Source organism: Lathamus discolor, chromosome 6, assembly GCF_037157495.1.
Source record: "Lathamus discolor isolate bLatDis1 chromosome 6, bLatDis1.hap1, whole genome shotgun sequence".
Classification (NCBI taxonomy): Eukaryota; Metazoa; Chordata; class Aves; order Psittaciformes; family Psittacidae; genus Lathamus; species Lathamus discolor.
Genome location: NC_088889.1, coordinates 20641588 through 20667553, shown reverse-complemented (window position 1 = coordinate 20667553; position 25966 = coordinate 20641588). Strand labels below are relative to the sequence as shown.

The 25966-nt window shown below is 40.3% G+C and overlaps 1 protein-coding gene across 2 annotated transcripts in view; it reads left to right on the top strand.

Moving 5' to 3' along the window:
- The first annotated feature begins 4647 nt into the window (after window positions 1-4647).
- Window positions 4648-25966, top strand: part of PPP2R5E (protein phosphatase 2 regulatory subunit B'epsilon) — a 79188-nt gene continuing 57869 nt past the window's right edge. The window contains exons 1-2 of one of the 2 annotated variants that reach the window (XM_065682965.1): window positions 4648-5353; window positions 8102-8262. In XM_065682965.1, the coding sequence (XP_065539037.1) occupies window positions 8106-8262 (157 nt within the window). In that variant the 5' untranslated portion in view covers window positions 4648-5353; window positions 8102-8105. Of the gene's footprint in view, window positions 5354-8098; window positions 8263-25966 lie in introns of both variants that reach the window. The other variant, XM_065682964.1, reaches the window with a different exon arrangement.

Sequence of the window (25966 nt, the reverse complement as noted above, 5' to 3'; positions counted from 1 at the left end):
ACTACTTGGTTTTGCTCCATGTGAGGGCACACCTGTGTGTGCAGCAGACTCCCAGGAAGATTTGTGTTTCGACCTGTAACTAATACTCAGCCACCTCTTTCCAAGCAGCTTTGCTCCCAATACTCCTTAACAAGTTGTCCAAAAGCTCTGTGGAAGTGCTCTCAGAACCTTTACAGCCCTTCCTCTGCCCAGCTTTGTACCGCAAGCTTTGGAAAACCCATTACAACTTACATTTTAAACTTATTTAAGTGCTGCAAGACTCCCTCTGTTTTTAAGCATTCCCTACAATTCTGAGCTGAGCTACAGAACACTTCTATTTGCCATAATCTGAAAACTCTGTAAGTATCTAACAGGGCACTGACAAGTATTACTGCACAGCTGATACAAGCAGGAGTAGGCAAAAAGTAATAAACATGTGCTTGTTATTACAATGACCCGGTATGGCAATCACAAATGTTGCCCAAAAGTTGGTCATAACCATTCCTCCCCAGAATGTAAATGTATGAATCGGAAGTTAACTGTAAGGTAAACAGACCAAATAGAATTCTTTTCTGTTACACATGAACTTGATTCAAAAGGAAACAACAAATCTCAGATTGTGCTGTTTCAATCAAATCGATGGAGCAAGACAGTTACTTTGATGCACTATTTCACTGTGTTCATTTCTGTTAAAAGGTGTATCAGAAAAGGCTTGCTCGCATGCTGATTTGCCTCTTCAAACAGCACTGCTGCTCCCTCCATAACACTTTCTCTTTCTGGTCTGTTTCTTGCTGGTCTGAATAATTAGTTCTCTGGGGAGATCAAGTCTTTTCTTGCTTACTGGTATTGGAACAAGGAATATCTGAACTAATCCCACAGCAGCCCTGATAATGCTCCTTTGGACACACAGGAGATCCTTTACGGGGCATTACATGACCTTTACTGTAGACAAATACACATCAGATGTGCTACGTGAAACATTTACAAGCTCCAGCTAGATCCACTTATGTTTATTGCTCAATGGAGTGGGACTTCCACAGTGGTACCTATGTAGCAATCCTGTTTGATAAGCTGCTACGTAAAGAGCGGAATGCCAATGTGGATGTGAGCTCTGTATTCCTGCCTGGGTGACCATAACAGATGGTCTATAGTGGAATTTCAGTCACACAAAAAAACCCATGAAGCAGCGTAAGTCTGAGTCACTGGTACAAAAAACTCTCTTTTGGAGGACTCTTGACTGATACTCTGACTGTTTGGGTGCTAAAAAGCACAGTGCCTAACTGCTGAGGAGCTGGCCTTGGAAACATCTTTCTAAGCTGTATTTTAAAATCCTTTTTATAGGACAGTAAGGCAGTATAACTTCTAAAAAAGGACAGGCTTGTCTTATGCCTTTGATAACAGTGGAGAACCAGTGATCAAAAGAACTTATTATTACTTGTAGGTCTTCAGGAAGGGCTGTAGGTATTGAACACATAGGCATATATATACATATATATATATATATATATATGCCTACACACTTGTATGTGAGATGTTGGTCATGTGAACTTTATCTGATGATAGTTATTTTTTTATACTTGCAAACTGGTATTATATGTATTTATACAAATGCATATATAAACAGATAACACATCTATGTAAAACACCTGCGTTACTTGCTTCTTCTCCATCTCTGCTTCGGATTCATGTCATCATTATTAAAGTAGCAATTTTTACAAAATACAGACTAAACAGAATAGCAGAAGGCCACATAACAGTGCCCCTTTTAAATACTAGCAGCTTTACATTCATATCTTATGTTGTGGTCTTAAATCTCCTCATAGATAGAGACTTCAAAGATCAAAGTGGAAAAATAGAATGCAAACTGGAAATAAAAGAGAAGGCAACTCTGTAAACTCTGCTGACCAAGTGACAAAAAAAGGCAAAATTGCTGTTTATTCACTTATAAAGCCTGTATTTTTCTTGAATTGTTACCATACAAAGATTACCTGATACAGAATACATCATAGAAATGCTTTAACCAATAAAAATGGACAAAACATACTACATGATGCATTTTTCATTTAAGAAATAAACTAGCTGAATGCATTATTTATCAGCTCATTCAGCTATACTGAAGAAATAATTCCATAACTATTATACAAAGACATCATGAGAAGTAAAAAAACTCTGTGTACACATGCTAGTGGACCTGGACAGGCTTCATTTGTATCCCTTCTGTGGCAGTAATCTTAATAAACACCCACATCACATGCTTCAGGTTTCGGTTCTTAGTGTTAAAAAAGACAGATTTCATTTCATGCTGTGAAGACCAAAGTATGACCATGTAAAATGACATGCTCAACTTCACCTATAAAGCAGAGTATACTATCAATAACTTTACAAGCTGCTCATTGCACTATTCAGTCCCAATCAGAAGCAGCACACAGGGCAGTGAATAACTGAATTAAAATACGTCACTGATGAATACAACTAACAAAATTAAGTATATGCAGGTTCTATCCCTCACTGACAGGAGCAACTGGAGGTTACAGCTTTTTGCCAAATGCTACCTTATATTGGTATAAAATCTGCTGACCTACATTCTTTGTTTTCAGAGAATCATGAAGTCATGGAATGGTTTGGTTTAGAAGGGGCCTTAAAGCTCATCTAGTTCCAATCCTGCTGCCACAGGCAGGGACACCTTCTATTAGACCAGGTTGCTCAAAGCCCCATCCAGCCTGGCCTTGAACACTTACCAGTCATGGTTATCAACCCCTGCTCGCACTTAAATTGTTTAGGTGGTTTGGTTTAAGTTGGTTTAAGTGAATTTACAAACATGTACACATATCTCTTCTAAATTTGACTTACAGAACCATTCTGTAACTGTGGAACAGTTCTATCTTAATTAAGTTTTGGATTTTAAATACAATTCTTCTGAGAAATGCAATTAATTACAAAAGATGACAAATTCTACAGTTTTCTGATGTAAAATCATGTGGAATTTCATTTTAACAGATATCTTGACTGCTTGATTGCCCATCTGTCAGCAAGAAAAATGAAAGGATAGTGTTAGGTCTGTTGCAGTAAATCTCAAGTAGCATTTCTGTCTACTTGAGGGAGAAATAACTGGCACAGTAGGTCAGCAGAAATGGATGCGAGGGTAAAACAGGACAGCAAAATCATGAATAGATCATACTGACTCAAAAGCATTTGTACTGGCATGTGTAAACAGGAATGTAGTCTGCAACAGGTATGACAGCAGATGCTGGAGTTGTCGAGTCCTTAACTGCAGCAGTTTCCACTCTTGGGTGCTGCAGTTCAAAACAGATGTGAATGATTTTGAAACAACACAGGAATAAGAAATAAGCATCTTAAGAAGTTTACAACTGCGACACACAAGGACTGAAACAATGTGGAATTGTTTAGTCTACAGTTAAAAAAAAATAGGGGAAGATGTATGTCTTACGATATGCAAGAAGCATACTGTTCACGTCCATTACAGCTGTAGTTCAGTAGCATGGAGCTTTTATTTTAACTAGTGTTCCAGGTTCCTCGGTGTGAGCTGGACCAGAGAATTCACCTGGCTGAAAATGAGCAATTATGAAAATAGCTTCACAACAGCTTAAATAACTCTAAATCAAGTCTGCCAGAGTCCCACCTCCTCTAGTAGGCCAACATTGGTACTCACGTACCTAGAGGGTAAACTGAATCAAGAAGCTGAGTGGGACAAAAACTAGGCGTCCTTTGTAGGATCAGTAACCTTTAGAGGGTTCAGGTACTCATTACCTGCACAAACAGGGGGAAATGTGATTGACCCAGCAAAGCAACCAGCTCTCAAACAGCCCTTAAAGCCACTTTCTAAAGAGAATGACTGTACCTCAGAGGTTTTTGGTCACATTAACACAGGAGGACTGCTGCTCATATGAATAGTTGGGTATTTTTTTCTCCCCAAAACACAGGGGAAATAGTGGATAGTATTTCTAAACGTAACAGCTGTACCAAAACATTTTATTTGAAAAAGGAAACAACAACAACAACAACAAAAAACAACAACAAGACACAACCACCAAACACCAAGCTACCAGGGAAATAAGTTTAAACAAAATCTATGATATTTAACATATCGTCTACAAACACTCCTTGTGCGGGCCGTTATACTTATAAATACACCTAAAAAAAGGCACAAAATGACTCGGAAAGCAATCACACAGTGGCTAAAGAAACCCAAAGCCAGGGGGTGCAGGGCTGCTCAGCCCTGCCGCTGAGAAACGAGCCGCTGCAGCGCGGCCAACCGAGGGCACTGCGGGCCATGCCTGAGGCGGCTCGGTCCCTCCGGCGGCCCCACGGACCCCCGGCACTACCAGGCCAGTGCCAGGGCCTGCCGGCGGCCCGGAAGGAGACGCCTCCTGCCCGCTGACCTCCCCAGCAAGGGGGCTCCGGGCCCCCGTCAGAGGCCTGGTGCGGCGGGACAGGAGCTTTACCTCAACGTTAGCAAGGTTTTACCTCAGCACTGCCGGGTTTTTTACCTCAGCCGACGGGCCTCTCTCTGGCGGCAGTAGCCGCCGCTCATCCGCCTCACCCCCGGCCCGCAGAGAGACGAGAAGAGAGCTGACGATGACAAGCCACCCGGCACCGCCGCCGCCCCAGCCGGCACCGCCTCCTCCAGCAGCGATCCCCTTTCCCGGCTGTCCCGGCGACGGCGGCGGGCGCCAATGAGGCGGCGCGTCCCGACGGCAGGATCCAGTGGGCGGGCGCGGGGGGCGGGTCGCTGGCCGGGGGGCGGTGGCAGCACGCTCGGTTGTGAGTGAGTGAGTGAGTGTGTGTGAGTGAGTGCCATGGCCGGAGCCCGCTGAGAGTGACAATAGGAGTGAGCAGGAGCGCGACCCCGAAGCTCACCGGGATCCCCCCTCTTACCTGAGCCAGCCGCCGGCGGAAGAGGCCTTCCCTCCCCTCGCAGCACCGCCGCGCCACCCGCCCGGCCTGCCCCCCCCCCGGCCGCCCGCGCCGCGCCCGCCGCTCCCCCTCGGCTCGGCCCGCACTCGGCTCCCCTCGCGCTCCCCCCTCCTCCTCAGGGCCCCTCCGCAGGGCTCCGCCGGGAATGTGAAAGAGGCAGCAGCCATCGCAGGCAGCGGGCCGCGCCGAGTGCATGGGACTGAGCGGAGCCCGAGCAGCCGCCCGCTCCTGAACCCGCCGCCAACGCCGCCCTGCGCTGGGGAGGCCGCCAACGCCGCCGAGGCCTACAGGCTCCTGCGCCGCCGCCGCCGCGGCAGGGACCGAGCCCGGCGCGTAGTACACTCGGGCCGCTGCCGCCAAGCATCGGCCGCGCTTCAGCAAGCCCGGCTCAAGCCACCGCCTCCCTCCCGTCTCCGGCTTCTCTACCAGGAGAGTCAAGGTAACTCCATCCCTCCGTCCCTCTGCGCCGGCCCGCGGGGGAGCGGTGAGGCGGCGGCGGTGCGGGCAGGAGGCGCGGGCGGGCCGGGGGGGAGGCCGGGCGGCGATGGGGAGGCGCGGGGGGCTGCGGGGAGGACATGTTCCAGCTGCGGTGTTCCGTGGCTCCGTTCTGGAATTGACAGCCGATAGCAGCAGGCGGGAGGCAGCTAATTACACCTCTGCTTCCCCGGGCGGGGAGCGAGCCTCCGGCTCCTTCGCTGGTGGTGTTATCCGTCGGTATTTTCACGTTCACTCGCCTCTCTGTGCCTTGCACCCCCCCTACCCCGGGGACCAGCAGATCTGATGTGCGTGGCTTCCTATTTACCAAAATACTTGGGGAATAAATTAAGATCCCCTGCTGAAAGAACCAAGAAGCAGTGGCTGTGTTTGCAGCTTTCCCATTCGCACACAATAAATAATCCCCCCCACCACCCCCCCGCCGTTCTTTGAAACAGTGTATTTCACTGTGATAGTGCATTCAGGGAAGGGAATGTTCATTTGGAGAGATGAAAAAAAGATCAGTGTTTACTGTAAGGTTGTTAGGCTGGATGTAGTCTTGTTGAATTAGAATTAGATTTTAATAATTTATAAAGCAGGTTAGGGAAACTGTTACTAAATTTACAGCAGAGAAGTGTCAGTAAAGCTTCTTGCTGATACAATGATCCTGCAGTTTAAGTGATCTACTTTAGCCCCTGCCCATTATTATTTTTTTTTTTTTGTAATTTAATTTTGTGAGAGCATGGAAACATTTCTGCAGAAATGGTTCCACTTTACTGATGCACGTGATGAGGAGGTGAATCTTCTTTTATGAGATGAAATAGGGCCAAGCAATTCAGGTTTTAAGAATGTATTTTTGCTGGTATTTCCAAAATTTGGTTTATGTAACAGGTAACTTTGCATGTTTTTTTGCTGGACTGTTGAAATCTTAGAAGTGGGTTCCTAAAGTACAGGCCATTCTATTTCGGTTTATCTTTTTAATTTATTAATCTTGGCTGGGGCCTGAATGCCCTGGTGATGGTGGCATTTTTTTCCCCCGAATGATAAACAAGACCAGTTTAAGGTACGGGTTCATGTTGCTGATAGTATATTATATTTAGAAAGCATATCTACGAATCAAAAATATGGAACAAGGCTTTTTCATTATTGTAATGCTGGCTGCACAGTTCAGCTTCTGGGTGCTGCACATGCTTCCTGGAAGAAGCTATGGAGTTTATACTTCCATTTTTGATAGATTTAGTGCACATGTACATAATTTTGTATTGAATAGTTCTTATCTTTTGGAACTTGTTTACACTGTTGCAATAAATAATACTTTCTAAAGGTTTTCTTACAAAAGACAAACCCAAACATGTCTGTTTCAATGGATTTAATAATTTATGAAGCATATGAGTAACCAAATATTTTAATAAAACCAGCACTCTAAAGTGTTCTCTATATTGTGGAATCAACCTCTTTTAGCATACGAGTCACTTTGGTAATTGAAGTCAACAGACATTGAGGATGAGTAATGCTTTCCAAGGACATGTTCTAAGACCCTGATCCTACAAATGCTTATGCCGATGCTTAACTTTGCACGAGTGGGTAGCCTTACTGAAATCAACAGAGCTGCTCTTGTTAATGATCGTGTTATTAATGCAGATAGCTCTGTTGATTTCAACAGAGGTACACATGCCGGTGAAGTTAACTGTACACAGAGCTGCGTGGAATATGTAGGCCTAAATTCCTCCTGTCTCATTTCCCTTAAGTATTACTCATGTATTTCACCAAGATGTGATGGGCCTTTTTAGCAGCCAGGACAAGGCTGGTAAATACAATGGCTGGATGATTAATTCACTGTTTAAATGTTTTCCTTTCATTATTTCATAGTAGTAGGGAATCAGATGCAGGAGTACTACTAAGGCAAGTTTTTTAGAAAGAAGCAGCACTTATTTCTTAGACTGGCTAGTAGAGCTGGGAAACAAACTTTTGCTTGCAGAAACCTTTTTTTGGCTCTTTGCCTCTCCTGCAAACCTTGTTTGGTTTATGCCCTTAGAAAGTTATGGTTACCACACTGCAATTCTTACAGAAATGCCAGAAGGTGGAATAACTGTGTATAAAGAGACTTACAAGAAAATAACTGAGTATTTCTAAAGTGGAGAATAAAGAGGTAATATATAGAATTTGTTGATGTTAGTGAAATTGTGAAGCATAGCAGTACTTTTTGCTATACTTTCTTAAATTTCAATAAAATCTTGTATGCAGGTGTGGCAGATAAACTGAACATTTCTTCTGTTATTTTTTTTTTCTGTCCTATGCATGTTGGTGACTGTAATGGCAAAAAAACAGTTGCCCTTTTTGTGCATGTGTGGTCCTTTGCAGATTGAGTTGAAATTACTTTATCCCAAAGAATATGTAGTTAAGGCTACAATCCTATGTCAAGTCTACAGGTTTATGAAGTTCTGTTGACTTAATGATGTCAGTACTAGGTCTGATTTTTTCTGTGGCAGGATTTTTGGCAAATGGGAGACACAGATGAAAAAAGTGAGAATTATTACGCTGTTGCATTAAGTTTATTCCGTGAAATTTGTACATACATTGGTGGGTTAGCTCTTAGTCAGTCTGGGTGACTTGTCAATAGGAGAGTGTTGCAGAAAGAAGATGAGTTTTTGAAAATTTAAGTTAATCTTTACCCACTTGGAATATGTTGGTAACATTTGTTTTCCTTCAGTAGGGATATGTCCTCAGCACCAACTACTCCTCCATCAGTGGATAAAGTAGACGGATTTTCTCGGAAGTCCGTCAGAAAAGCCAGACAGAAGAGGTCACAAAGCTCCTCCCAGTTTAGGTCTCAGGGCAAGCCTATCGAGTTAACTCCCCTGCCTCTGCTAAAAGGTAAGATCAAGAATGAGTTTTAATAAATAAAACAATAGCAGTTTTACTCTACAGTCAACTTCCAAAATCAAAGTACTCTATTGCCAGAAATCACGAGGAGATTTTGTCAGCAATGAGAAATGTTTCGTGCCAGAAATGCATGTATTTAAGATATACAAAATATTTTATCAGTGATTTGAGGGTGTGGTAATTGTTTGCAATACTTTTGAGAGTTTTGAATGCTGATGTTGAGCTGTACCATGACTTGAATTTTCAAGTTACTCAGGCTATGTATGAGTGTTTTAGTTAGTGAATCCTCAACAGTTGATGTAGATGAATAATTTTGGTAAGGGTAAATTGACTTGTGAGCAGAGGGAAAGTTTTTTTTGGTATCTTCCCTTGATGTGTGGGTTTGCAACCTGAGACAGGGGGGCCAAATTCAGCCCACAGGCATATTTCGAATGCCCTACGGCAAGGTATTAGTGGGGAGATGGGACCCTCTGTCATACCTCTTGTGAACTGGTAGCTTCAAGCTCCTAATTTCTGCTGAGTTTTGAAATCGAAAGGTCCCGTGAGCTGCAGCCTCTCAAGGGGGAAGATGCTGCCAATCAGGTCTTAGGCAAGACACTACTGTTTTGAGAGCCTGTGTATCCCAGCTCTGGTTGAGTTTCTGCTGGCAGATTTAACCTCTAATTTGGGAAAGAAAATTATGATCCAGCTTACTACTCTTGAAAGGATGCCAATATCTCTGTAATATATTCAATGCTTCCCCTAAATTCCAGTTGTCACTGAATTTCAGTACAAATCCAGGGGCCAAAAGTACCTATCAGAATTATGTCTGTCTGTTGAAGAAGTGGGAATTGCCTTTCAGAAGCATTGCTTTTACACTGAATTCTCAAATTGTTTATTTAGATTTGTGGATCTCTTTCATTGCTATTCTTATTTTTTGCTATAAATGGTGAAAATAAGCATGGTTGGTGCTGATAATTCTGGAAAATGGGAAGATTAATATCTTTAATACTATGTTTGTCCCAATTTTTGTTTAGTGGGCCAGTGTAACTCCCACTTTCTCTCCTTTACCTGTTTGATAGATTTGTTAATCAGAGTATTGAAATACGTAATAAATATGTAATTGCACTTTGGTTTCATTCTTAACCCCGCTTTTTTATAAGAAGAGAGAAGTTGCAAAAACCCTCTCACAAAACAATACCGGCCCTCCCCCCCGGAGGCTGGTGTGTCTTTTAATTTAGTAAAAATGTGTGGCTTTTAATTCAGTAAAAAGTAGGATTCTAGGATTAGTTCTAGTGGATTTTTCATTAAAGTACTGTGGACTTCTTTCTGTGAGATACCTGTAAGAATGCACAAGTGGCCATACTGGGTCAAAAGAAAGGTACATTCAGCCCCAATGCATTATGCTGACAGTGACCAACTTGGAAGCAGAGAGAGTAGAACAGGAGGCACAGAGTGGTGCTCTACCGGAATGCTCCCCCTCTTCAGCATTTTTCAATGTAGGGTCAGTTGGTGCCAGTAGCTTTGGCTTAGTCTGCAATGAGTATTATTTTCTGACTTTTACTTGTTTTGTGATGGTATGATAAAGAAGCAAATGCACCTTTCACATTTTAAAGCTCAGTTTTATATTCTTCAGGTCATTTTTGGTATGCAGGTGATTTCCTTTGGTAATACTAGTTGCTACACTTCAAAAGGTGAATGGAGTTTATCCTTTGTTTTAAATGGGTAAATTAGTGGAAAACATTGAGATTTGTATAAATGAAGAAATAGATGTTACAATAATTTTGTTTCGTTGTGTAGCCCCATTCAGGGAATAAAGCAGGCATGTGCACAAGCATAAGAAAAATGTTACCGTTGTCTGAAGACCTGGTCTTGCAGAAACGGAGGCATATACAGGTGCTTAATTTGACAACTGTAGTTAGTCCCATGGATTGAGATATAAAACCATAATAAGATAAAGCAAACAGATGGGGAGCAGAGATCGGTGATGAGGCATTTATGATTAGTGTCATAATGAGTTATAGTGGTCCAGCTTCAAATTAAGAATCTGATCCTGTGAGTTAGTTTTCCCTCTTTGACTTAATGCATATTCCCAGAGGTGCAGGGATCTACCTGTGCAGATTAATTTGCAGGATTTGGGCCTAACAGTCTATCTGAAACTGCAGTGGTATTGGTCTCTGCTGAAGCGATACCTGCAGTTAAAAATCATGCTACTGTTTGGAAATATTCTTGACCTACATTAGATTAGTAACATTCAGGGTTATTAAACCTGAAGGAAGTGAGATAACAATTTTCTCCTGCATTTTTCATACTTTTCTTGGCCAATTGCCCCAAAATCCTAATTTTTTAAACTCTTAGGTTTGCACTTACCTTCAAACAACTGACTAGTCCTATTACTTAAGTCCAGTAACCATATGATTTCCAGTTTTATCCTTATTGTTTGTATCTTTCAAACCAAAGTAGAACAGAGATATCAACAAAATAGCTTTTTAAAGTCTCAGAAAAATGAAATCAGTTTGGAGATCTATAGGTACTTATTTAAACTTCTTATTTTGAGTGAATTTCAAATTTAATTAGACCTCTTAAGAAATACTCCTGTAAAGGAAATTTTCAGAGGGCAGACTTTGAATTCAACCTTAGATGTATTGCATATTCATGATGCAGGAACTTTGCTGACAGAAACAAACATGCTATGACCCCTGGGTTTTTTTTCCCTTTTTTTTCTTTTTTAGTAGCTATTTTGCATATTGGCATTTCCAGGCTGCCTTCTGTCATACAGCACTTTTATGGACTTCAGTATCTTCTTTGATTACAAGAACCATGTATGCAGAAAGCTAGATAAATGCTTAGTCCATTCTTTGCAAGTTTTTATACTATGCCTGTCACCATAATGATTTGAGCACCTTCCAGTAGTGTATTAAGTGACGTGACTACACATCTGTCACATCTTATCTGCTCTCATTTCTTTCCCCAGGGGCAGAGTCATATATAGTGAAATGGCTTGTTTTGGTAGTGTTTTAATGCAGTCTGTTGCCTTCTGTGAACATACATGCCTGTATTGCAAAAACAGATAAGTCAGTGCTGTTGTTGTTCATTTGGTAAAAAAAGTATTTCATGAAGGAAAAATAAAAAAGACACTGTATTTTGATGCTGTGTACAAGTCTGAGGGATAAGCTGCTACTTAGAAAATGTAATAAGAAGAATTTTCCGTATTGCTTATTGTAAGAAAAAAAGTATAGAGAAATGAAGTTGTTACTGTGGTGTTTGTTTGCTTTAAAGTGTGTATTGTATCTTTTTGTAAACAAACATTTAATGTATTTAGAAAATAACATGTCTTCTGAGGCTTTGCTGGGCTGGGTTTAGGCTTTCAAAAGCCACAAGCCAGAAAGCAGTTCTGTTTGCCTATGGTAAGGTCTTAACTTTTCAGAAAAATTAATTATTTTTGTTTGTTGTGTTGTGACTTTAATTTGGAGTTATCTTTTTAAATGTGACTAATATCCAATAGAACATTTTAAACCCAGCTTCCTCCTTTGTTTCAAGTGTAGAGGAATGGGATGAGAAGTGCATATGAGAGTTGTGGTACAATTGGCCTGTATTTTCACTATGTGTACTCTTACATATGTTTCAATCTCACATGCATTTTTAAATGTTTGCAGGCTGTTGCCTGCAACTGTATGTTGCAGTGCTTAATGACTTTTGATTTTTGCTTTATTTTTAAAGGGGCTGTTGGTATCATCAAGGCTGACAGGTGCCTTAGGTATCTGGATGTAGGACAGCAGTCCTGGTGAAAGGCCCTTTTCCAGGATTGAGTATTTCCACCTCTGAGCCTGAGTCAAACCCAGACCAAATTTGTTAACCAAGTCTGTGGCATGCATCAAATCATGCTTGCTCTGTAGAGGAAGATAGTACTGTGTGTGCACTGGATAGGTGTTTATTTTGTACTCTTTTTTCACTTGTTCTCTAGAGGTAGATCAGTAAGAGTGCAGTGTTAGAAAGCAATTGGTAGGAAAAAAGTATACTGTAGTATTGGACACGTGAAAACAGAGCAGTTTCAGTTTTACCTGTATAAGGGGGAGTTAATTTATGGTTTTGCCAGTATCTGTAATGGTATGGGAGTACCCAGAGGATGAAGACATACATATAGATGTCTAAAAAGATCATATGCCTTATGTATACTTTTAGCATCTTGAGAAATTGGACAGAACATTAGCATACAATTCACAGTATTGTTCCCATCCCCCTTGCCCTCATTAAAAATACATAAGTTGGGTAAAGCAAACCATCCAAAAGTAAGACTGTTAAGTTTTAAATCTGTGTATCCCATTTTTGTAATTTCAAGGTGTGCCTATGTTTTGCTGTCATCCTCATCCTCACACATTTTCCAATGATCTGATATGATTAGTATAAGTTACTTTCAGGTTTTTTGAAACTATTATGTATTTTTGTTGAAAACAGCTCAAAGTATGATTTTTATTTTTAGAAAACTTTTCTTCCTTAAAATAGGCTCTTGGAACAGAAGTTCTCTGTCAGCAATACCAATTGCTTTGCTACCTCAATATTATGAAATTTATTGAGCTTCTAATACATTTATCAGATAGTTTCCATGGCATTAAGGAATTGCTGTAGTGGCAACAAAAGAGCATTGCATAGTCAAAAAGGGAAAATATCTTTTTCACTTGTTTGCTTTTGATCATTATATTATGGGAATAGGACCACAATCCCAAATGGGAGAAGGACTTCACAGAATCATAGAATGGTTTGGGATGGAAGCAACCTTAAGGATCATCTAGTTCTAACCCCCCTGCCACAGGTAGGGACACCTTGCACTAGACCAAATTGCTCAACGCCCCGTCCAATCTGGCCTTGAGCATTTCAGGGATGGGGCAGCCACAGCTTCTCTGGACAACCTGTTCCAGTATCTCACCACCCTCACAGGGAAGAATTTCTTCCTAATATCTATCCTGGATCTCCCCTCTGTCAGTTTAAAGCCATTCCCTCTTGTGCTGTTACTACATGCACTTACAAAAAGTCTCTCTCCAGCTTTCTTGTGTGAGGTATTGATAGATGAGGTTCTTGTCATATGTAATTAATTTCTTCGCTTTGCTCTTGTGGTCTTGATAGTTGTTTTTTTAATATATGCTTTATTTTTTTCAACATCAGGTGGTTGTAGGAAAATTCTTTGCAATAACCTTAAAGATTTCTGATTGTTTCTAAAACGTATTTGTTTGATAGTGTTTAGAAAGGGCCATATACTAATAACATTGTGTCTTTTTGAATTTTACTCTGCTTGTTATTGTCTCCTACAATTGAAATGTAGTTTTGCATAGCCATATTTGTAGAGAATGTAGGGAAGGGATGCCATCCAGAGGGACCTCAACACGCTTGTGAGGTGGGCTGATACCAACCTTATGAAATTCAACCATGACAACTGTGACAACCATGCCAAGTGCAAGGTCCTACACCTGGGTCGGAGCAATCCCAGGCACAGCTACAGATTGGGTGAAGAAGAGATTCAGAATGGCCCTGTGGAGAAGGACTTGGGGGTGCTGGTCGATGAGAAAATGAGCACGAGCCGGCTTCAGCGTGCGCTTCCAGCCCAGAAAGCCAACCGTATCCTGGGCTGCATCAAAAGGTGCATGACCAACAGGTCCAAGGAGGTGATCCTGCCCCTCTGCTCTGCTCTCGTGAGACCTCACCGGGAGTATTGTGTGCAGTTCTGGTGTCCTCAACATAAAAAGGACATGGAACTGTGGAACAAGTCCAGAGAGGGGCCACGAGGATGATCAGGGGACTGGAGCACCTCCCATATGAAGACAGGCTGAGGAAGTTGGGTCTGTTCAGCCTGGAGAAGAGAAGGCTGCATGGAGACCTCATAGCAGCCTTCCAGTATCTGAAGGGGGTCTATAGGGATGCTGAGGAGGGACTCTTAATCAGGGACTGTAGTGACAGGACAAGGGGTAACAGGTTAAAACTTAAACAGGGAAAGTTTAGATAGGATATAAGGAGGAAATTCTTTCCTGTTAGGGTGGTGAGGCACTGGAATCGGTTGCCCAGGGAGGTTGTGAGTGCTCCATCCCTGGCAGTGTTCAAGGCCAGGTTGGACAGAGCCTTGGGTGACATGGTTTAGCGTGAGGTGCCCCTGCCCAATGCAGGAGGGTTGGAACTAGATGATCTTAAGGTCCTTTCCAACCCTAACTATTCTATGATAATATGATTCTATGAAATTCTGACTTAAAAGTTTAGATCATAGTAAAAGAATACCTCCTTATCTTAACAATGTATTAGTGAAACTGTGGTTGCTGAGAAACTCTGTCAGCTTAGCCTTTATCTTCTTATATTTCCATTCAGTTGTCTTTATTTATTTCTAAGTCTCTTTAGGTCTGGTTATTTTCCTATAGCCATAGTGGTGGTGTGTTGTGTTTTTTTAGGGGGGGGGAATAAAGGTGAGAAGGTGGGGAAGGTGGGTTTGTTTTGGTTTGCTTTGCTTTTTAATCTGAAGCCTTAGTATAATTGTTTTACTTCCAGAATTTCTAAGTCTACCTGCTGGAAATTGGGAATCTGGAAATGTTAAGGAATGATCATTATTCCCACATCTTCCTTTTCTATTTTCTTCCTTTTTTTTTTTTTTTAAGTTATTTAAACAATGAAGTAACTTGTGATCACTGTAAAATGTATTTCTGCAGTTTTCACAACATTGAGTCTAAAATCTTGGTAATTTTCTGCAGGAGCACTTAGACTTTACCATCCTTAAAAACTTTTAGTTTCAGTCTGTATTTGTACGATGGCTCTCTCTGTTTCCCAGTATTATTTATTTCTTTAATAATATTACATTTTTCTTCTTTGTGTTCAAGTGTAACCCTATAGGTCTGTAATAGAACCTTCTATTTCTGTTGTAAGTACCTCCTTTATTTTCCTTTCCTTTGAGATAGAAAAGTTCTGGCTTAGCCATGCAATTATTTCTATTTAGTATACATGATTGTTGAAGTATAATGCTGCCTTAATAATTGATTTTGATATGAAACTTTACTGTTATGAAAGGTATATTTTTTAATATCTCTGGAATTTTGTGTATATAAAATTTGTGGTTTTACATCAAATGTGTATAATGGTAAATATATATAACTTGTTTATATGCAGATATGTATCATATATAGAGTTTGAGCTCATTTAATTTTCTGTTCTGTTTTAAAAACTCAATACTTTTAGTGAGATACTGATTCTGTTCATTGATAAAGCTCTATAGTCAGGAAGCAGTCCATTCACATTCATCTGTTGTAAGCTACTGCCTCCCTGAGAAAAGAGCACTTTCATTTATGCTTTCTGGGGAGTGGGAGGAGGACAGAAAACTATTTTTACATGCAGGGTAACTCCCTTTCACCTACAGTTTTTTCATTCAAGTTATTACTGTTTCTTCGGCTCAGTCAGGCAAAAAGAATCCTTAAAAGTAACAGATGAGGGGACTCAAGAGTTCAAAAGAGTTTTGGTAGGGTTGGACATTTAATGGATTAGTGGTAGGACCATATAATCTTGGTAACTGTCTAATTCACAAGTACCAGCAGTGGACGAACATTAGAAGTTAAACAAAATCTCTTAGAAAAATAGTACAGCCTTCTTTCAGAAGGATATGGCAGAGCTTATCTTAGTTTGAAACTTCACTGTGTCAGTCTTCATTGCAGATGCAGTTACATGAGGGTTTTCTTCTGATGGTGAAACTTCTTTGAGAAGTTCCCAAGCATATACCACAGTGCACTGCCTCTCATTTGTGCTGAGACAAGTGTCTGTGGGGCCACAGTATAAACAGATTGTTAAAAACATTTCAGCTTCTCCTAATTTTAGTGATGTGGTTGCTCCAGTGTCTTCTCAAACAGTTAATTCAGCAGAACTGAAATAGTGGTGAACTTTTATACAGGGTTGATGGCTTCTGTGTGTGTGGTTATCTGCTTAAAAATAAAAAAAAAAAAAAACAACAGAATTGCTGCAGTTACCATCTGAGGATCTTTATCAAGCATTTTCAGAAGATAAGGCGGCTGTCCAAAGAGCTGGTGTAAAAGACTTTGTGCCCTTAGTTGTTGCACTTGATTGAAAAAATTGTCTGTTTTGAACAGAATCTCGAAGTCAAGCTGTAGGGGAATCAGTTGTCACAGTATGTCTGATACTAAGTCTTACAGAAAGTTGTATTGCTTGAAAACAAAGTATGTAATGGAATAATTTTATTTTAAAACACTTTAACTGGAGCACCTCCCATATGAAGACAAGCGGAGGAGGTTGGGGCTGTTCAGCCTCAAGAAGAGAAGCTGCGTGGAGACCTCACAGCATCCTTCCAATATCTGAAGGGGCCTGGAAGGATGCTGGAGGAGGACTCTTCATCAGGGACTGTAGTGATAGGACATGGGGTAGTGGGTTTAAACTAAAACAGGGGAAGTTCAGGTTCAATATAAGAAAGAAGTTCTTTACTGTGAGGGTGGTGAGGCTCCAGAACAGGTTGCCAAAAGTAGTGGTAAATGGTCTGTCCCTGGCAGTGTTCAAAGCCAGCTTTGACAGAGCCTTGGCCAACATGGTCTAGTGTGAAAAAAATGTTTGGAGTCTTTAAGAAAAAATAACAGTGGTTTGCATTGTATGTGGGCTGTAGTTTTCTGTGGGATTCCTGAAAGATTTTCTGGAAGTTCTAACAGTACATTCTGAGACCTCTTAATTTTTTCACCATGCTTGTGATACTTATCTACCTGATCTGAACTGGCCTTTTGTGGTTTGGGATTTTTGTACCTCTTTGCAGTGTCATGAGTTTAATTTAATATTATTGTGACTTTCTTGGCTTCTTTTTTGTGTGTGCTTATACCGAACTTGGATTTTCAAGCTTTAAAATGCAGGTGGCAGTAAATTTGTTTGTTGCTCTCAAGATTTTGAATATATTGTTAATTATATGTGATCAGGTTGTAAAGGAAAACTGCTGCAACTAAAGTTTCTCATATTACAAATTGATATTAGGAATAGTAAGAAACTGACAAAAGGATGATTCCAGATTTTAGAGGAATTAAATACTCTTATTTTTCTTTTATGTTGCCCAGTAGGATGTAATGTGAATGCCTAAACTCCCATTAGTTTTCTTGGGAAGTTTAGCTCACATGCTCTCCCCTTTCATGTTCCAGCAGCAGGGTATAGATGTTAGATGCAGTCTCTTCATAAATTACAAATCTATCAAGTATGTGTTCTCTGACTTCTCACAAGGTTAACTGTTCAAAGCTGTTTATAGAGAATCTGTTTTCCCATCTATGTGGAAACAAAGGTGCAAAAGGTGGTGGTTACAGCTGAGACAGTACTTGAATCACTGTAGAGAACATAACTTATTTGTTGAATATTGTCAGTGTTACTAAGGGAATAAATTTGGCAGCGTGTTATCTTTGGTGTTTTCAAATAACATTTTTGGGATAGCTTTTTGCAGAAGTTGAGATGGTACTGTGTAACCAGTCATTTGGTTCTCCTTCACTTTCCCTTTATTCCACCCAACCCATATTTCTCCTTTCTTCTTTGCTCGTTTATCACTGCTTTCCTTACTCCCACTTCTTCTTCCTGTAACCTCTGATGGGTACAATTCACTTATTTTTCCACAAGAGGGTGATAAAACTCACTGATACATGTGAAAACAAGCTCCAGGTGGGGTGGATAGCAGAGGTTATTGAAAATTGCAGTATGATAAAATTAGCTATATTTCTAAAGAAAAAAACATAGTCTGTTCTTCCCAAGCTCTATCAGTGTGTTAATAGTGGTTGTTTGCACCTCTGGAGACAAGACTAGACCTGTCAGGATGGAGATCCACCCTGTGAAAAGCATGCCAGCTCCATCATCCCTCTGTTTCAGTAATCAGACCATACTGCAAGACAATCTTCCATTTATGTTATTCGTGCCATAATTTTCTTTGTGCTTTCTCCTACGTGCAGTCTCTTGATGTTTCTGTTGGTTTTGTTGTGGTTTTATTTTTTTCCCTTCCTTCCCCTCTCCCCCCAACTTACTATTAGAGGAAACAGAACCTTCCTCTCCACCAGTGCTAAGAAACTGCGGTGGTTGGGATTTCTGTTCATGTTTTGAATGTGCAGAAAGGGTTAAAAGGCAAAGCAAAGAGGGCAAGAAAATAAATAACCACTACTGTGATTTACCTCTTATAGAGATTCTTAGTAGAAATCTTTATATTTTGCCGATGACACCAAGCTGTGTGGTTCGGTTGATACACTGGAGGGCAGGAATGCCATCCAGAGGGACCTCGACACGCTTGTGAGGTGGGCTGATGCCAACCTCATGAAGTTTAACCATGACAAGTACAAGGTCCTACACCTGGGTTGGAGCAATCCCAGGCACAGCTGCAGGTTGGGCAAAGAAGAGATTCAGAGCAGCCCTGTGGAGAAGGACTTGGGGGTGCTGGTTGATGAGAAAACATGAGCCGGCTTCAGCGTGCGCTTCCAGCCCAGAAAGCCAACCGCATCACGGGCTGCATTAAAAGGAGTGTGACCAGCAGGTCAAAGGAGGTGATCCTGCCCCTCTGCTCTGCTCTTGTGAGACCCCACCTGGAGTATTGTGTGCAATTCTGGTGTCCTCAGCATGAAACGGACATGGAACTGCTGGAACAAGTCCAGAGAGGGGCCACGAGGATGATCAGGGGACTGGAGCACCTCCTGTATGAAGATAGGCTGAGGAAGTTGGGTCTGTTCAGCCTGGAGAAGAGAAGGCTGCGTGGAGACCTCGTAGCAGCCTTCCAGTATCTGAAGGGAGCCTGTAGGGATGCTGAGGAGGGACTCTTCATCAGGGACTGTAGTGACAGGACAAGGGGTAACGGGTTAAAACTTAAACACGGGAAGTTTAGATTGGATATAAGGAGGAAATTCTTTCCTGTTAGGGTGGTGAGGCACTGGAATCGGTTGCCCAGGGAGGTTGTGAGTGCTCCATCCCTGGCAGTGTTCAAGGCCAGGTTGGATGAAGCCTTGGGTGACATGGTTTAGTGTGAGGTGCCCCTGCCCAGTGCAGGGGGGTTGGAACTAGATGATCTTGAGGCCCTTTCCAACCCTAACTGTTCTATGATTCTGTGATTCTATCTGCTTTTGGCTGAACCTAGACCTTAAGAGAAGGTTGGAATTCAAGAATAAACGCCACTATAGTTTTAATTTCTATTTTTAGTACTAGAAATAATGATGGAGAGAAGTGGTTATTAGTCCTCCTGAGAAGAGTAGGTCCAGAATTGTCTGTCTTGTGATGGATTTAGTGGCTGAAGTTCTGGTACCTGCCTTTGGCTCTTGCAAAAGCAGTGCAATTGTCTCATGGTATGTTGGATGCAAAGGTACAGGACTAGAGCTGTTAGGTGTGTTGGGAGGGTTGGAACACAAGGCTTTGTAGATGCACTTTGAGGAAGAGACAGCGTATCAACGAGGTTGTTAGCCTGTATTTTGGATGCCATCATCTTAAAAAAAGTGTCCATTGCTGTGAACTGCTTTAGAATATCGTCTGAGCAGCCAGACTTTACTTGTGGCTAATGAGATTTAAAGAACTGAAGGGAGTCCCAATATTAAGAGAAAAGAGCAAATGGGATCTATATTGTGGGTTAGGCATAAGGTAGACGGTGAAAAGGCTCCTGGAAAATTCTAGATGCTTCATTGTGAGGAGTCAAAGGAGTTGTGGCAAGGAAGGAGAAAGGATGTTTGAGGTTATGTTTACTCCATCATCCTATTAACTGTGAAATTCCAGGTCACAAAGGGAAATTTCTCACTCTTCTTTAATTTCAGGAAGAAGTGATAAATCAAAAGGATTCAGTCTTTTAACAAAAAGACAACCGTAGATTCAGTAATCTCATTAGAGTATCTCAATATTTTGTCTCCTTCTAATAGCAGGGAGTTCCAAAGGCAGGAAAAATGTGTTGAATTCCACAGGACAAGTCTGTTCCCCTTCCTGTTCCTTCAGTGTCCTATTGTCCCTAAACTGCCACATCCATAATGCACACAGTCAAGTTCAGCAAACAGCATTTGGAGCACCATGCTTCATGGGCAAGAAGAGCTAAGTTTAAGGTTTGGTTAAGGTAGCTCTGGATCTCAAGTGGGATGAATTCTTCCAACTAACACACGGGGCGGGGGGATGACGGACATCCCTACCCCAAAGCAGCCCTTCTACAAAATTAAAACTAACCCTTATGAAACCCAAATAATACTTTGAATTTCTGTATATACTTCTGATCTGGTTCTGAGAGAGTGTAAGGGGATTGGAGAGATTCAAATTTATATTAGCAGTGTAACAGTATTTTTCCTAATTTTTCAGGGTATTCTGATGAAGCAATGGCATAATACCTAGAAACAGAGGTAGCTAAAAGCAGGTTTTGAAGTGTGTCCTCAGCAAGTTTCTTTTTTTTCCCTGCTTAGTAAGAAACAGTCATTCCTGTTGTAGAAACTCTTCCAATCCAGGGTTTTTCAGAGACGAGGATTGACGTGCCTTTCAGAATAGATTCTGAGGTGACCTCATTTGCCAGGAGTTCATTGTTGATCTCCCCTTGTTTTGCATCCTAGCATGAACAGATACTGTACTACAGCAAAAAGTCATTTGAGAGCCAACATTTTCAAAGTTATTTCACTTGTGGTGAAATGTGCCAAGCCTTCATGGTTAATAAAAAGCACATAGTTTGGAAATGAATGTATTTTCATGTTTGGTTTTTGGATACTTCTGGATGAAAACCCCTGATATTTCCAATATAACAGAACAGATCTACAATACCACATAATATTCAGTAATAAAGCACAGACTATTTTTCATTACAGTTAGTCTCTTTAGAGGGAGCATTCAGTACTTAATAATATTTTTGCCCATGTTGTTTTAATTGTCTTGAACAACAGGACCTATCTTGTGTCCAGAGCTGCAGCAAAGATAGTTGAATAGATTGCCCACCCACGTGTGCTTATTTTCAGGAGAGGAGTCAAATACGTGAAAGGAAAGTAATTCAGCCTTCTCCCCTATTCCTAGATTCAGTGGCCAGATAGACTCCACCATCTTTTTTTAGCTCATGCTGCATTTGTGGTTAATGCAATTTTTTTGCATTGTTGTTTCCCAGGTTTCTTGTCCGTACTGAATCTCTGTATTTGGGGTTATTTTTTCCCAGGTGTATCAGTATGGTGTTTTTCCATACTGAATTTCACTTTATTTTCAGGCTATGTAAGGAATTTGCTTAGGTTCCTTTGTATTATTTCTGACTTTACTGCTACTCAAAGTTTCTTATTTAATATCCTCAGTAGATGTTATCTATATGCTATTTTAATCATACAGATCATTAACGAAGTTACTAATGTCTGGACTAAATTGAATCTTATCTCTCACTGGCATTTCTTTGCAGCTGGATACTTTGAGATTTTTATCCTTTTATTTCTAGACTTTTTGGCAGTACAGTGTTTCTCAGCTTCTCTAACCCCAAAAATTGGAATGAGTTTTAGATGTAGGACTGTAGGGGAAAACAGAAGTGTGATTCATGCTGGAATAGAGTAAACTTTGTAAACCCAATTACAATCAAAATTGAAGCTGTATTATAATCTGTATATATCTTCACATTGATTTCAACATGCTGTCTTTGTACTTTAGTTTGTACAGTAGTAGTTCTTAAATGATAAATTATTAAGTAAATATTTTCCTAGTGGAATATGCTTTCTATTTTTGTATATCATCTTGAGAACAGAATGTGATTCCTTTCTGTAGGGTCAGCTATTTGAAATACTTGCCTGTGTTTGTTCTAACTACATAATCTATAATCCTCAATATGGCTTTAATCCACTTTATCTCCTACAGAACTACGTCTTTGGAATAGGGAAGAATATAGTGTGAGAGACAGAATCTAAGGGCATAAGATTTAGGAATTTTAAATCCATTTCTGATGTCAGCATTTATAGATCTTGCCAAATAACTGGTAGAAGAAATGACTAGTGAAGAATATTAAATACTACTCATATTTTTATTCCTATTAAATGAACAAATAATAAAGAAGTTTTACAATATTTCGTATCTGGAAAGAGGATAAGATCAAAGGTGGAATTTGTCACCTGACTCATCTGAAACTTCTACAGTGTTAAGGCAAATGATTTATTTTTCTTTCGATTCTTTATGCTTATTGCGTGAAGTTAAATTGAATTTTTATTTTTTATTTTTTTTTTAACTTTTTATTTTTTTTTAACTTTATATGCATGACTCGGGTAGAAACCAGAGTGCATGTTTCTTAGCACTGGCCACTTGAGATTGAGTGGATGCATTAACCTGAAACTAAGTTAGCTGTGGGTTCAAGGAGGGCAGTGTGTGCACGTATGCACATGCGTGTTTAGAAGTCTATTCTTGGAAGAATGAGTGTGTCCTGGTGTTGGTAGGTAGTCTTTTTGACAATTTGATGTGCTGGTTTTGTTAAGGATTGCACCAGGAGCTTCTGTTGTGATTGCTTCATTCGAATAAGGGAGGAGAAAAATTTTGGAAAAACATTGGCTGTAGCCTAAATATTATTAGTATTAATAGGCAAGTATTAAAAGTATTAATATGCAAAATGTGACTCTTGAACAGCATTATTGATGCTGTGGGGGACGTGTTTTGAAGGACTTGATAGACTGCACATTTTTCAAGTAGGAGAACAGGGAAGACCAGTCATCAACAAACAGCTACCAAAATTGAAGATTTTTTTAATTAACCCTAAACAAGCTTTATTTAAAACTATAATTTTTTTTGGTTGTAAATTTCAGGTAAAGTATTTTATTAGATAAGAATTGTAGTATTAGATGCAAATACAGGTGAATCTTTTTTCCAATTGTTGCTGTTGCTTTTGTAGTTTTTGGTGAGACAGCAATTGAAGATTATTAAATGAAACAAGTTGTTAAAGGTTGGGTTTCTGTGTTTGTCTGATACTAAAGTATTAGGTACCATTTGTCAGGGAATGACTGATTTCTTATTTCACCTGGTGACAAATAATCTGATCTTACACGGTCTTTGGGTTTGGGGAGGGGTGGGGATAGTTGTCATGTGAAATGGTAAACTTCCATTGCAGTGAAGCCACACTACATAGCAGGCCTGGGTTCAAACACCACCAGTACTTCTATTTTCTTTTTTTTTTTTAAGTAGTTGGTGTTAAACACGAGTATTCCTGGTTTCATATTTAGAAGATGATGAAGATCAGCAATGTTAAATAAATATGGCATATCTCTCAATGTTTGTTGTTCTTACAAATGGTTAGGAACATGCATGACACTGAAACTCCCACATTCTTATAATACTAAACAGAAGGAAAAAGATAGTGTGGAATTTCAGCATTCTATATTTGTAAAACTTCTGAGAATCCTGTGAGCAGATGTAAATTGCAGGGAAGCTTATTTAATTGAGTAGAGATTTACTTTATACAGAAAAAAACCCCAACCATGCAAAGCAGCATGGTCATGGCCTGCTACTTGCCCTTACGTGATGTCATCTTATCCATCCCCTGGAAGGGATAGGAACTGGCTAACAGGTCAGCAAGTGAATGTGAACATTGAAATGTTTATTTTGTACCTGCAAATGCCATTGTGATAGCATCCATATGGCTGCAGGGAGGGCTGGCCTGCGTTTTAGTTCCTCCAATGAGGAAATAAGTGGGAATTTACCTTTTTTTTTTTTTTTTTTTTTTCATTTAGACAACAAGAAATTTTCTATCAGCTTCACTTTTTAAATTCATATTGTGCTATCTATGATGCCATACTATTTTCAGTAAAAGAGCAGTTGCATGGAGACAAAGAGGCTGCTGATTTAAGTCTCAATAGAGAAGTCTGTTAGGCTTCAACTGTGGGAGGATACTAAATGTAGCTAAGAGGTTGGCAGATGCTACCTGGACCAAACCTACTTGAAAATATTAAGCAGCTGTTTAGTAGGTTTGCCTAAAACCCATTTAATGGCTGGAAGAATTGCTGGGAAAAAGTATGACAGAGGAGTTTTGGTTTAAAAGTGTACTTATTGTCTGGATGTAATTTCTGTTCATGTTGAATAAAGACCAAAAAACAAGCAGAGTTCAGCTACAAATATTTTGCTGGTGTTGATGTGAGGGGGAAAAAAAATCCATCTGCAAGCTCTTCCTTCTCTTCTTATGTGTCTCTTTTTTTTTTCTTTTTTTTTTTTTTTGTGAATTATGTCAGTTTATGTGACTTTCCTTTTCAAGGGGAGTAATACCATTTCTGATTATGTAAGTTAGACTAAAAGCTGGTGAGTGTTGTCTTCTGAAGTTTTCAGAAAGCTCAGAGCAGCTGCTGCTATTAATGATTTTCTAAGCTATAACAATGTGAAATTTTACTTCAGAGGGTTTATTTTGCACTGCAGCCTGTGAGAGCACCATAAGGAGGCCAGAAGTGAGGTAGTGGGACAAGGCCTTAGGCCTGAATTTCTACTGGCTGCATCTGGAGCTATGTGTACAGCCCAAGAGGCAAAGCTTTCTTCATCTGCTCCTTCCTCATCCCTTGCATTGGCCTCCTCTGCAGGTTGCATGGTCCTGGAAGCTGCCCTTGTTTCTTGCCAAGCCAAAGTGTCTTTAGCCATACCATTTCTGACCTGTGAGATGCTGTGAGGGACTTGTGAAATAAGCTACCCCAGCATGTTTTGGTTTTCCATTTGGTGGGCGAAGAAGGGAGATAAAGAAGTTGTGTGAAGCTGTTGCGCTGTGTGACTAAGCAGAGAGAAAAAGCCTAGGAAGCCATTGCTCAGGACCAGGGGACTTGATTCTAGCAGGAAGTATGAACTTGTAATTCGGTTCTAAGTGCGGTTCCCTTTATGACCTGTTCCATGGGGAGGGTTGATTACAGGATCTCTGTGCTGGGTCATTAAATAGTTAACATCAATGGAGATACCTATGCCTCAGAAGCAGAGATTTGCACATGTGTGGTTATAAGCGTTTCCAGATCCAGTTAACCTGGAAAAAAGTCTAAAGAGGTGATTAATGTTTTGTACCTTTTGAAATAGGTTTAATTTTGTGTGCGTAAATCTTCAGGCAGGTGCTGTATAGAAATGGAGGAAAAAAATAAATTCACATTGAACCACAAAAGAATCTCTTGTCGGAATCTAAATGGAAAATGCAGTTTTTGATGTCCTGATGACTCCAGAAATGATCATTTCATTGTAGGCAAGTTGAACTAAAACCTAGGAGATTTCTGCAAAACTACCTGAAAGAAAAAAAATTAAATTCTCTTTTAAAATGAGGCAAAGAAATAGCAAGTACTTTCTCACAGAGTCTGTGTTGATCTGTCTCTGCTACTAGTTCTGTTTCTGATAGAAAAGAGTTTTTGATTTTCATAAATATGTTCTGTGTGATTTATTTACTATTTTTCTTGTTACTACACTATGCAGTAACATGGCTGAAGTTTCTGTACACAGTTTCATAAAGTTTCAGTAAGTCTTGTAGAATTTCTAGAAACTTATTTCTGAAAGAATGCCCTTCTGCCCATGTGAAATGGTTGCTTTAGAATTTCTGTAGTGGTCCCTTGCTGTTTGTCAGGGATGGCTTTTGTGCCCTGGGTCAGCCTTTTGCTTTGTGCATGAATACCAGCCCAAATTTGGCATAGTTCTTTGATGGTGTAAGATTATTTTGTGAGTAACAGAAACAGATAGGGTTATCATAATTAAGAATCATCAGGCAATTTAGCATCTGTTATTAACCAGAGTGTACATGTGTCATCCTTGCAGAGTGCAAATGATTTGTTTCCTCTTAGGTGTG